The sequence below is a fragment of the Pygocentrus nattereri genome, chromosome 5 (assembly GCF_015220715.1).
Source record: "Pygocentrus nattereri isolate fPygNat1 chromosome 5, fPygNat1.pri, whole genome shotgun sequence".
Taxonomy (NCBI): Eukaryota; Metazoa; Chordata; class Actinopteri; order Characiformes; family Serrasalmidae; genus Pygocentrus; species Pygocentrus nattereri.
Window position 1 is genome coordinate 30,182,931 of NC_051215.1, and position 14,496 is coordinate 30,197,426.

The 14,496-nt window shown below is 40.8% G+C and overlaps 1 protein-coding gene across 2 annotated transcripts in view; it reads left to right on the plus strand.

The window, feature by feature from the left end:
• The first annotated feature begins 5,096 nt into the window (after nt 1–5,096).
• The window catches only part of prkceb (protein kinase C, epsilon b), a 148,757-nt gene continuing 139,357 nt past the window's right edge, over nt 5,097–14,496 (plus strand). For both annotated transcript variants that reach the window (XM_017690593.2, XM_017690594.2), the window contains exon 1: nt 5,097–5,444. In XM_017690593.2, coding sequence (XP_017546082.1) covers nt 5,097–5,444 — 348 coding nt within the window. The remainder of the gene's footprint in view (nt 5,445–14,496) is intronic.

Sequence of the window (14,496 nt, forward strand, 5' to 3'; positions counted from 1 at the left end):
ACTACCGCAGTGAAGAAATCTGAGCCGGCAAGTTTTCCTACAAATGAAATATTTCACATCAAACCACTCCGAATGACTTTGTTTACATCTCAAACTCTGAATTGTGCAGACATTTAAAAAATCGGTGGAATTTCCTTTAAAGGGTGCTAAAACTAATAAAATCCCAATAATAACCTTTCACAATATAATTGAATAATATTACCGCAAATATGACAGATTAGCATATCAATGACAACTTTTCCTAATTCGCCCACATCTGCTCTCTTTGGGCTGTGGCTAGTTTGCTCTGTGTGTTTGTCAAGCGGGCTTTCGATTTAATGAGTCGTGCAGTTGAAAAGAATCGGCTTGGTGAACCGAACCATCACTGGCCGTTACACGCAGCTGAGCGGGCGAGTGGCGAGGCTCGGGAGAGCGCGGGCGGGCTGGGGACTCCGGTAAAGCAGCGATGGGGGCGCACTTCCGACTGTGGATATAGACGGAGACACGCGATTGGTGGAGGACGACGTGACGGGCAGGATAGTATGCCAATGAGAAACAGAGGGGGCGGGGTCACCGCCTCGGTTGCCATCCTGAAAACGTGGAGATCCTAGACGAGGCAGAGCGGCTCAGAGTGGCCATCTGTTAGCCGGAGAGGGCCGATCTGTACTGCTTTCGAGAGCTGCTTCATCGGGATGACCAGGAGAGCAGATCTGGTCTGACTACATACTGCAGTTCAAACGTAAAACGGTGTAGACAAAGTACGGCTGTAATTACCCTTAAAATATTGATTTGTCCTGCTTTACATTTGAATATTAAAGCAGAGAAACACATTAATAACAGGTAGAGTGATGTCATGCATATTCAGCATAGAGATTAAGTTTACAATGGCGTTGTTTTTCTTTCAGTTGATTTGCACGTTGGTGTAAATATTTTAGCAAAAATTATGATAATGATGATGATGATTGAGAAGAAAAGGGAAGGACTAATAATAGTTGTGGCCTAAGCCAACAAACGATAATAATATTGTAAAGAAGTGTTGATGTTGGTACACTCTCAGAAATATAGAAAACTGTAAAGAAGCTCTCACTGCACAGAACCTTCATTTCTAACAGTGGATTTGGCAGCTCTCTTGCAACTCAGCTAATGACTTTTTTCAACCCCCCCAAAAAGGAGGGTAACCCCCCCTCTCACCCCCTTACCAATTTTACACCAGGCCTATCTGTATCTGGAAGGCCTTTGGTCTGATTAATGTTTGAGATTTTGGACTCTTTACACGCCACTGAATAAATTGCTCAATTGTATGTTGTTTTAAAATTCATGAAAGTGCAAGTCTATTTGGAGAGGCCCTGCTCCTTTATCACAGCACAAGAGAGACATTGTCCACATTTGTCTGTTTTCTGGAAACTGATTTCTGGCAGCCGCTGTGAACATGGACTCTGGCATCTTGGGGTGGGTCGAATGACGCCCAAGGGCCCTGCGAAAACCCGTCGAGCGCCCTGCTCTATTCTGGCTGCTCGGGGCCCGTACACCCAGAAAACCGCACACTATCAATGTCTCAAAGGAGCATTCATTTTTCGCCCACTGCTGATGTCATCGTTTGGAGCCGAGCTGCACACTAGGCTCATGTGAGACCATCTAGTGTGAAGGGAATATTTTTGACTAATGTCGCTGTAGGCTGAGAATAAGCCCTCGGGAAATCACCGCTGCCTGAACAACATCTCCATTCAGTTCCAGCAGAAAGCACTCATCTAATTATTGTGGCAGCGACAGAGGAAATGTGAGCTAAAAGAGATCACAGAGAAAATTCAGAAACTGTTGATGCAGTGGTGTGAGCTGGCTCTAAAAAAGGACCATTATCTGTCTTTGTTTCACTTCATCAGGCCTTAGGCTATGTGTATTTTTATATCTGCTTTTCTCTTCCTTATTAATTCTGTTTTTAACAGACATTAAACTGTGTGATCTAAACGACTCTTTATCTGCTCCTCATGAACTTCTTTTTTATCTATATGAAGTTAACATTCACTCCCAGGTAAACCATTCATGCTCCAACAGGATTTGCATTCACATGAACAACACTTTCTGTCAGTCATGTGCTGACACCTCTAATTAAAGAGGAAAGGCAAGAAGTGCGTGTGTGGGTGGGGATGGAGGATATATTAAAAACAAATGTAGAAAACAAATCTACTGGAATTAAACAGACCACTGACATTTTATTATTATATTGTTAATATTATGGAAAAAATCATCCAACATGACATCAGAGGGCATATATTTATATATATATATATATATATATATATATATATATATATATATGCCAGAAATCAGACAGCATATATATATATAATCAGACAGCATATATATATATATATATATATATATATATATATATATATATATATATATATATATATATATATATATGCATTTCAAAGCTTTAATAGCTTTTCTTCCATCTTTTCCATTTAATAGCTTATCTAAATTCACGTCATTCAGAAAATGAAGCAGCTCTTGTTCTTATTACATTTTGATTTGTGTATGTTGAGTCAAGGATATTAATCAAGAAAAAAAATCCTCTCTCGTCACCAGAATCACATTTTCATACTTCAAAGACATGTTTGGGATCAGGATACAACACCAAACCAGGCCGTTGCATTCAATGCATGCAACCGCTGCGGATGACGAAACTGACGGAACACGTTGAAGCAAGGCTGCGTTTAAAGAGCGCATGCTGCCACCTGGTGGCGTTAAGGTCTCAGGCACCACAAACAGGCACCCTTTCCCTAGTAAAGCTCTGGGATATCATGTTCTAATTTCGAGTAGATTAATTAGAAAGTTACTTTCATTAATTTATGCGCAACAGCTTCAATTAAAGTAACTTAATTGAGAGAACCTTGCTGATATAGGCATATTGGCATATGCAAATGAGATGACTGCGAATAAAACGGCGCATATCCCCCTACCCCCACCATCTGAGGCTCATTTTAATGGAACTATGGTTTTGTTTACTGTCCTTCATTTTCGCATTGCTGGTGACATCTCGTACAAATAACAACAATGTGTGTGCCACGCCGAGTTAACGCATGGGAACGAGATCCTCACTCTTGGACACGACTTAGTAAGGAACGAGATCATGCCTTATTAAGCTGTGGTCGAGGCTTAATGACCTCATTCCCACCTCTTAGTAAGTCGTGGCCACGCTTTAGGATCCCGTTCCCTTGCGTTAATAAGACGTGGCCATACACTATATCTATTTATACACCAGCCAGGCTCTGTAAAACTCGGCTTATCCCTTAGAATTCAACAGGATGTTACAGTCATGGGATATTTGAACTGATATGTAAATGAGCTCTGCTCTGATTGGCTGTGCCGTGCCTCATTGAAAAAGCAGTTAAAGCCTGAAACACTCCGAGTAACTTCAGTGTGAAAGGGCGGAGCTACGCTGCTGTAGAGAGGCTGACATGTAGACAGCCGTCGTGCCTTCACGAAAACAGTGAATATAATACGAGCTGTTTTGCAGTTTCATTTCCATATAAGGGCTGTTTGGATTGGAGAGTCAGTGGTACGTTTTGACATTTTAACATAACTTATAACATTTAAAATAGCACATGACACCAGACCCTGTTATTTCAAAACGATTTTCCGTGAAAGGGGCCCTTTCACAGCAGCTGTAAACAGAGATATTAAACCACATGCATCGCCTTTTGCTTTTAGACTGAAATCCCCATCAACGCCCTCGTGAGAGCACCACCCGAAGTTCCTCTCACAAAACAAAGCTCCGGTCCGCTCCCACATCACAGTGAGAATTCCAGCCACCAGGTGGCGCCTTAGCAGAACACATGAGGGACAGCGTGTAACCCACACAACAGGTCTCTATGCCATCCAAGATATACAGTGAATGAGAAGTGAATGAGAAGTTAATGCGTTATTAACAATGTTTGTGCGCACCTTGCGAGTCTTAGAGCCCCTGCGGACTAAACCTGGGCATAGTGGACGGTATCAGCCCCGCCAGTAACACACAGGAGGTTGAAGGCAGCAGAAGCAGGTTGCGATAGTTACGCGAGGACACGTTCAAAATCGAGTTGCTGGCGCTGCGGGGCGTTTTTACAGAAAACAAACCAGGTGGACTTGGTGAGCACCGTGTCTGTTTAGAGACAAGTAGCCCACGACGAGCGCTGCTTGGGTGCAGGTACCAAAACAGGGACATTTAACAGCAGCTCACCTGATGAGCTCATGGCCCGTATTGGGAGGGAGATGTACAAGCTGTACAGACAGACAGCCGGCATTTCTCAGTGTAACGGCTTTCAGAAATTCCCAGCCGTTCACAAATAAGCAGAGTGGGGAAAAAAGGGAAAAAATGCAGATTCGTTCCTGGACTGCTGCATTCCCCCCATTTTGGCGCAGGGCTGCTTTGCAGAAACTGACGCGTTTTGCGCATTTCCTGCACTGCCGTTTACACAGTCTGGTGGAGGGGAGGGGAAGGGAGGAGGGAGGAGGAGAGGAGAGGAGAGGAGGGAGAGAGACAGAGAGAGAGAGAGAGAGAGAGAGAAGCAGGTCTGCAGGAAATCGAGCAGCGACGAAGAGAGAAAACAGAGAAAACAAGCCGGGCTGAGAAAACCGTGACCAATCCCTCCGTCCGAAACCTTCGATCCCAGGGACTGGGCGTTGAGCTTTGGCGAGTCCAGGGCGAACCCCAAATGCCTGAGGAGGAAAGAGGGGCTCCAGCTGCTGCTGGTCGGTTTGCTGAGGGCTCGCTGCGTGGCTGCGTTCCTCTTCCACCTCTTAACGGATGATCACTCTTTGCGAATGGTGAGTGGGGTTTCTGTGGGGGTCACATGCGGAGAACAAGGCGAGAGTGAAAGCCTGTGAAGCGCCTGTGGGACTAGACTTTGCATGATCAGCGAGGAGCAGGGCTTCACCGTTAGTTTCAGCAGGGTGTGTGTGTGTGTGTGTGTGGTGGGGGGTGCGTCCTAGAGGTCGTGGCACCGGTGGACAGCTTTTTCCCCTGTTGAGCGGGATACGCGGTGGCAGGGTGGCTAGTGGGGGCCCCCACTAAGGCCCCCAGCTTTTGGCCTAAGAAGAAGAAAGGACATATACGCGACACGCTCTCCGCCGCCATGGTGGTCTTCAACGGCGTGCTGAAGATAAAGATTTGCGAGGCGCTGGATCTGAAGCCCACCGCCTGGTCGCTGCGCCATGCCGTGGGCCCCAAGACGCAGGGCTTCCTGCTGGACACATACATCGCGCTGAACGTGGACGACTCGCGCGTGGGCCAGACGAGCACCAAGCAGAAGACCAATAGCCCCGCGTGGCACGACGAGTTCGTCACAGAGGTGCGCGGCGGCAAGAAGATTGAGCTGTCCGTCTTCCACGACGCGCCCATCGGCTACGACGACTTCGTGGCCAACTGCACCATCCAGTTTGAGGAGCTGCTGCAGAACGGGAGCAAGCACTTCGAGGACTGGGTACGTGCTTGGTCCCCTCACTCATTCAGCCGACTTGATTCAAATATGCAGCAGGCTATTAATTGTATTGTCATGTGTATATGATGTCCACCTTTGAGGTCAGTGCTGTTCTGGTCTGAGACTGGTCCAGCAGAGTTTGGTCATTCCCCTGTTCAAAGACCTGATTAGTGTGTTTGAGCAAAAAAAAACCAAAAAAAAAACAAACAAACACTAAACTGTTCTGGATGCTGGACCCCCAGGGCAAGAGTTTGAGACCCCACGCATATTCACCCTTGACTTATGTTCACAGTGTGTGTATTGGTGTCTGTTGTCCTCCTCAGACTCAGTGATGCCCAGCTTTGGTCCTGGAGACCTCCTGCTCTCAGAACACCTGGTCCACCTAATCGGCTAAATATCAAGCCCATCCAGAGCTAGCGACCCTCTAATATTCTAATATTTAGATACAGGTGGGGAAGGACATCTTCTGTCCTGGAGGGCCGGTGTCCTGGCAGTTAACCAATGAATGTACTCAGGTGTGGTTGGGCAGATAAATCACCACACTGTGCTGGAAACCAGCCCTGCAGGACCAGAGTTGTCCACTCCTAATGGAGATAATGGGTTACCAGTCTAATCCATAATCTGCCAGTAAGGCTGCAGGTTTTAATTCCAACCAAGCAGAATTACACCTCATTTAACTCACCAACCATCTGCAGACTGACACCACAAGTGGAATTAGATATGCTCCTGCGCAGCCACTCTGGCCCTTTGCGGACAAGACTGGTAACACCTGCTCTAAACATTGCAGGATCCAGGAGTGCTCCAGGACCAGAGTATGGATGCTCTAGTTTAACCCAATGTGCTGTGAAGCGCTTTTGCGTGATCCTTCTCTGCATAACGTTGATTATTGTGGGTCTCAGGAAACATCTTTGTTCTCTCATGAATGTCAGATGATTGAGAAGTGAAATGAGGAGAAATGCATAGACAGCCGTGTCATATGTCAGAGGTGCACTCTGTAGCTCTAAAAACATACAGATACAGAACATCTCTCCCATCTTTTGATTATCATAATGGGTTCAAAATGAATGTCAAAAGACTCAGTGGATATGCTTTGATGGATTAGGAACATTGATTGTTTTGGACCATATTCATATGAAGATTGTATTGAATGCTATAGCATATTTAAGGTAAATGCAGAGAGAAAGTATAGGATAGATAACTGCATTTAATGTGTTATGACTGATGTCCATTATGCACCCTAGATGCTTTGTTTTCTATAGAAAGTATTAGAGGTGGGCGATATGGCATAAGTATATTATCGCAATACTTTTTTTCATGATGCATAATATTTCACATCTGATTGGTTGGAATGAATTAAAAAGAACCAGTAGTGCTACATTTAAAAAATAGTATCAAAAACTGTGGACAGTATGTGCTACATTTCAAAAATACTATCAAAAACTGCAAAGATAGTGATTTTTATTGAATATTTTTCATCCTGTGTCCAGTTAAATGGGACTAATTTTGCAGTTGGTCAATGTTCCACAAGTGTGACGATGTCTATGAGGATATTGTATTGTACCATGATGTATCACAATAACAATATATATTGTCATATTGTCCAGCCCTAGCAAAAAAAAAGTCCCCCCAGTATTTCTTGAGTTTCATCTAATACCCATTGTTTTTGCCGTGTACGACTGTGTATGTGTGTCACTTTTCTTCCCTAGTGATGTCAGGTATAGCGGCATAGGCCTCTGATCAATGTTCAGATTAGGTGGTTGCATAGAGACGACAAGATAGGGTGCACAGCTTGTCATAGACTGCAGCTGCACACAGCCATATTGCGCTCATGATGGTAAATGGCCAGACGAAATAAGATCAGATTGCACTTTCGTTTCAGTAGCAAGGCAGGTGAGGTGTCTCGCTGGTCCAAGTTCAGCTGGTCACTCTCATGAGGTTAGCAGTTGGATGCTAAAGAGGCCAAAATATCTGCTAGAGAACAGACTGTACTGCTGCTGTGGCCACATATTGTATGTAGTATTTGGTAAATCAAACATTATGGCAGTGCAGCAGTGCATTAAATGGGAATTTCATTGACTGTTTAACATTTTGGCAGATTTGAATCATTAGGATGTAAAAAAACTCATTCAGTGTGCTTTGATGTGAAATGCTCTATTTTATAATGACACATCAATTTAAAATTGTTCAAGGTGGTGTCGATAGGACGCAGGCTTCTGAAGCATTTACTGCGTCTAAAAACGTAATTACAGAAAGCTGTTAAATAGCTATGAATACGGATGCCTGACACACTGTTTAATGGTCATTTTGAGATAAAATCTTGCATTTTTTCAAAGCCGTCAATGGCGGAGAGGCACATGCAGGGTGCTGTGAAGCAAAATAGCACCTAAACAAGCTTTTATTGATTATCAACACTTTACCATTATCAGCATAGCATATTAACATATGAAAAACTCATGTATACGTTCGCTGGTCATTTTGGATAGTAATACAAATGGCCATATTTGCACTGTAGACAGAGTGACCCCTGTTTTTTGTCTTGTCATCACTACTGTAAATCAGTCTGAGTTGGAAAGTTTCTCTGCAATGAACCACTTCACATCAACTTCAGTTACAACTTAATGATTGAATTATGCAGGAATTTTGAGAAGTTGGTGGAATTCCCCTTTAATCAGTTTGACACCTAGGACAAAGTATATGGATGCAGCACCTTCACGGTTTCTTGTTGTTTGGTTCACAATGTACTCTGGAAAGAGTAATGCATTGAATTCACTTGATTTAAATGTGTACATCCACATTAATGCAGTACATGAACACAATGCCGTTCATTTACACACATTTGGCAGCCATTGCGTTGTTGTAATGTACTTCATTAATGTTGAAATTATGTATGTGTTTGAATAACTTTAATGTATCACTATTTTCAGTGTAACTGGCTGTACAAAACATTCAGATTGAGATTGAGAACTTTGTTCAGATAGCAATATAGTGGTGAGGCAAAAAAAAAACTACTGCCTTTTATCAACAAGGTTTTAGAGATAAAAATAATCAGGAGAATTGTTTTAAGCGAGGTGCTTTCATATCAGTAATGTTTGAAATACGACTGCTTGTCCTGCCTTAACGTCTTTATGTTGAAGTATCACCGCTATCTCTGCTTTATACCGGAGTGCAGCATCAGTCTCTGTCCCTTTAAGGGTCATATTATGGCAGGTGTACAGTATGTGATTGGGCTTGGCCAGACTGTGGGCCTGGAGGCTGCTCTGTTCTTTGTTCCCTTGTCCAAGGCGATTTGAATTATTGATGTACCTCCATCAGATCCTGATCTAAAAAGGTGTTGCGCTCGCTTGGCAACCCGCACATTACCATTCCAAAGTGGACAAGCAGAAGATTGGCCTCCATTATGTTGGCACAAAGCCTTGGTGCTCCTTCTGTGTGGTGGACCAAGCCATCCTGAAGCGACCATCCTTATACTACGCGTCTATACCTGCGTATACATGGGTAAATGACATGACGCCTAAATTTTCTATCAGACCACTTTTTTTTCAGTTTAAAAAAGGTTTTAATGCATAAAAAGGTACTATATAAATGCAGTACTTCTCCCACATATCTACTCACTTTAACCTTTCAAAAAATATTAGTTAATTGTAGTCTTCCTGTTACTTAAAGGATCAAAATATCATGTGGTGTGACCGTCTGGCCATGACTGGTGTTTTGAAAACTTCTTTGAAATTACTCTCTATTGATTTTTATGTTTTATCCCATTTGTTATGATTTCCAAAGTGTTTTGTCGTCCTGTTCAAAATTGCAATGACCCATGGAAACAGCAAGCAGATTTTGTCAGAAGTCTCTTTGAAATTTCTGAAAAAATAACCTTTTAACGACTGGCATGTCGTTGCCACTTTTGTGCATTATGTGGTATGACCTCAAAAAAAGAATGGATTTCTACAAATATATACTTTCATTATAAATGTCATATTTGCCTTTTGTGGGAAGCTAGGTTATTTTCTTTTGGTGGCCAATGCTGTGCTGGTAAATTTTGGCGGAACTTGAAAATATCATGCGATGCGACCAAATATTATGTGGTGCAACCGATGCAGAGTGTTTTCTATAACAGATATGTCATAGACTGGCGGTTTTTGTGCTTTATATCCAAATGATGGCATACATTTTTATATATATATATATATATATATATATATATATACTTTTATTTATACACTGCTCAAAAAAAGGGAACACTCAAATAACACATCCCTGATCTGAATGAATGAAATATTCTCATTGAATACTTTGTTCTGTACAAAGTTGAATGTGCTGACAACAAAATCACACAAAAATAATCAATGGAAATCAAATTTATTAACCAATGGAGGCCTGGATTTGGAGTCACACACAAAATTAAAGTGGAAAAACACACTACAGGCTGATCCAACTTTGATGTAATGTCCTTAAAACAAGCCAAAATGAGGCTCAGTATTGTGTGTGGCCTCCACGTGCCTGTATGACCACCCTACAACGCCTGGGCATGCTCCTGATGAGGTGGCGGATGGTCTCCTGAGGGATCTCCTCCCAGACCTGGACTAAAGCATCCGCCAACTCCTGGACGGTCTGTGGTGCAACGCGGCGTTGGATGGAGCGAGACATGATGTCCCAGATGTGCTCACTCGGATTCAGGTCTGTGGAACTGGCGGGCCAGTCCATAGCTTCAATGCTTTCATCTTGCAGGAACTGCTGACACACTCCAGCCACATGAGGTCTAGCATTGTCCTGACCTGTCTCCTGGTAGCGCCTCCGGCCTCTGGACACTACGCTGACAGACACAGCAAACCTTCTTGCCACAGCTCGCATTGATGTGCCATCCTGGATGAGCTGCACTACCTGAGCCACTTGTGTGGGTTGTAGAGTCCGTCTCATGCTACCACGAGTGTGAAAGCACCACCAGCATTCAAAAGTGACCAAAACATCAGCCAGAAAGCAGAAAGGTACTGAGAAGTGGTCTGTGGTCCCCACCTGCAGAACCACTCCTTTATTGAGTGTGTCTTGCTAATTGCCAATAATTTCCACCTGTTGTCTGTTCCATTTACACAACAGCTGTGAAATTGATTGTCAATCAATGTTGCTTCCTAAGTGGACAGTTTGATTTCACAGAAGTTTGATTTACTTGGAGTTGTATTGTGTTGTTTAAGTGTTCCCTTTATTTTTTTGAGCAGTATATATATATATATATATAAAACTGTTTTAATTTATTTTACCAGATACCATTATAAAATATCTCTCACCATAGGCAGTGTGTTAATTCTGACTTTGTAGCAAGAGTACCTTGCTAGGAGAAGATAAATGAATGTAATGAATGAATATAATTTTTTTTTTAATTTTTAAAAATAACATTTGCTTTTGTGTATTTTTTCATTACCGAGAGGAAATGCATGTTTTTGTTAACATTGCATCTACTATCATCTATCATTAGTCCAAAATGAAAATGAATTATACAACACAGATTTATGGCATGATGCTGTATTGCATTACTGTTTTAGCTACACTGTAAAAAAGTTTCTTCAGTTCTACCTAAAAATTACTTTGTGGTAACAAATGAATTAGCTGTACTCAACTTTACAGTTTACTTTGATTAAAAAAAAACATTTATTCAAAGTAATTGTTTAATTAGTAAAGAAATTGTTAATTTACTTGATACCACATTAAGTAATTAATTTGTTTACTGTGAATCCTTTTATTGTGTACCAGAGAAAAAACGGCAAGGAAAGGTTTCTATATAAAAATAGAATTTGAAGTAGAAAAGAAATTCAGAAATAGAATTTGTCCTGTTTTGTCACCTGCTTTTACAAATGAGGGATTTTTGGTTCTGATCAAAATGACTTGAAAATTAAAGTTAGTTTATTCCACTGTTGAGTCAAATAAATGTTGGTTCTAAACAAAGCCATGAATGTGCTGCACTTGTAATGATTTATGATAAGATTTTTAATAACAAAAAGTTTATGAAACATTTGACAAACCTTTTAAATGATAAAAAACTGATTCATATCTTTTTTTGTATGGGATTTACCATTTATTGATCTTTTTAAATAGATTTTTAAAGATATTCATGCAATTTGGAGTGACTCCTCATCATGTGGTGCAGCACATAATAGCAATAATTGTATTAAATTTAAAATAAAATATCACATTTTTGTGGCTGAAATGTTAATCACTGATGCAGTATGTTTGAGTTAATGGCTTTTAAAAAACTTTTTTAGAAAACAAAAACATGAGATCATTATTTATAAAACTCAAAAGCAATGCAAATGCATTGTTTCTAAACACTTTATGCTACTGAGAACTTGAAGGAAAACCTCAAGGAAATGAATTCATTTTGACATAAATCATGGTCACACCACATGACTTATTTTAAAGGCCGCAGCCATTTCATCTAGATGAGGAAATGCTAAAATAACTTAATCTATAATTTAACAGTGAACTTATGGGTTCACAACATTCTCAGTGTTTGAACAATTGCATTTGATATACTTATTTTTTGTATTTTAAAATTGGCCTACTGAAAATCCTTATACATCAATGACCTACATGCAGAATGGTACAGATGTGCTCTGGAGAGGAATTTCATAGTGAAACTAAGATTCAGCCTGGAGGCTGAAGAGAGATTACTTGCTTTGTGGATGCAGGTACTTAGCAGAACCCCTTGCATGGCTGTAACTAGCTGTGAAAGCACCAAGGTCTAGATCACGGTAGTTTCAGAAGGGTGTTTTCATGTATCTGCATTCATGAGATTTAATGTGAAAGTAGCTCTGTTTTGCTAACATGGTGGCCTACTCTTTGATGTGACCACAGGTTCCACAGACCTACCCAATCAAATGTGGATAGAAAATTGATTGTCATATTTTTTAAGATATTGGAATTTGATTGTTTTCTGTGAGCACTGTCACTGTATAATGGTTGGTCAGTTAGTAAATCCGCAAGTGCTTTCACTGAGTAAATCTAAATCTAAAGTAAAGTAAATCTGCTGAGCCCTGACATACTTTCCTCACCCCTCCAATCACTGCTTAGCATCAGCAATGGCACTCTCCACCATTGCCTCAAGTCTTCATTTAATTATCTGCTCCAAGAGCTGGTCAGTTTAGGCTACAGGTTCTCTAGCTGGCAATATAACCAAGTAGATGAGAATTTAGCAAGTAGATGTTTTTGCATTGCATTCATAACATACTGCAACAAGCCTTCACTGAAAACTAGCATATTGATGCCAGTTCATCATATGAGATAATTAAGAAATAATTTGACTGTATTTTATGTCATTAACTGTATGAGTATCATACCTTCACGTTAGCAGTTTGGTAAGGACAGACTTTTGGATGAAAGGAATGATGAAAGGAAAAGGCAGTTATGGATGACGAAATTGATGCTACTCATTTTCCACATTTTTTCAAGATGAGATGTAGATCAGTTTTTTGCAGAATTGGACCACACTAAAATTTTGATCCTGGTTAAGGCCCTGTCCCTCTCTCTTTTGACTTGAATTAAGTTTTTAAGGAAAATCATTCTAATAAGCAGTCATTATCATACAAATGCCTGGTGGCTTGGTGATTTAGCTCCCTCGCTGCAATAAATGAATTTAAAAATGGGTTTAGGCCAAAGCAGTGGTCTCAAAAAATATTGCAAATCAATGTATCAGCCACCATGGAGCATATTCATGACCATTTCATGTAATCATTTTCTGTGAAGGAGCTTGTGGAGGCATTGAAAATTTTGGACGTTTGGTTCCTATCACCACCACTGTGAACAATTCTGACTTCTAACCAAAACAGTGCCTTTCACATCAAACCACTCTGAATGATTTTTTTTTACATCCTACCCATTTAATTACGCAGAGATTTTGGAAAAATGGAGTTCGCCTTCAAAATCAATTACTTTATTAAAAAAAGATTAAAGATTGACTCACTGATTAACAAAGAATAGATGGGTGATTATTTGTGTGTTCATATTACATATTGTCACTAAGGCCTGTAGATAGTTACTGCACTAATTTCTCACCTAAAATTTTGAGGCAAGAAAGAGAGGTAGATAGATAGAAAGACAGAGAGAAAGAGAGGTAGATAGATAAAAATTGAGAAAGAGAGAGGTAGATAGAAAGAGAGAGAAAGAGAGAGACAGATAGAGAGATAGAGAGGTAAATAGATTTAGAGTCAGAGAGAAAGAGGTAGATAGAAAGACAGAAAGAGAGAGGTAGATAGATTGAGAGTCAGAGAGAGATAGAAACACAGAGAGAAACACAGATAGAAAGAGAGAGGAGGATAGATTGAGAGTCAAAGAGAAAGAGAAGCAAATAGATCAAGGGTCAGAGAGAAAGAGAGAGATAGATAGAAAGACAGAGAGAAAGGTAGATGGATAGAAAGACAGAGAAAGAGGGGTAGATATAATGACAGAAAGAGAGGTGGATAGATTGAGAGTCAGAGTGAAAGAGGTAGATAGAAAGAAAGAGAGAGATAGATAGAAAGACAGAGAAAGAGAGATAGACAGAGAGGTAGATAGATTGAGAGTCAAAGAGAAAGAGAGAAGTAAATAGATCGAGAGTCAGAGAGAAAGAGAGGTAGATGGACAGAAAGACAGAAAGAGATGTAGATAGAAAGACAGAGAGAAAGAGAAGTAGATAGAAAGACAGAGAAAGAGAAGTAGATAGAAAGACAGAGAGAGAGCTAGATAGATAGAAAGACAGAAAGAGAGAGATAGAAAGACAGAAAGAAAGAGAGCTAGATAGATCGAGAGTCAGAGAGAAAGGGGGTAGATAGAAAGAGAAAGAGAGAAAGAGAGAATAAGCAGAGTGACAGACGGAATCTGTATGTAAGACAGATGTGTGTAGAATTAGGCTTTGGCATGATTCATCACTTTACACACGGATCTTGCGTAACTTGGGAGCAGAGTCTGTGAAAATGTGCATGTGAGTAATTGATGATGAGTTTTGGATAGTTACTGCTGATTTAGACCTGAGCTGGGAATTTCTTATGCACACATTTTCTCAAGTTCTCAAATCCACATGCTCACTTAGACCTAA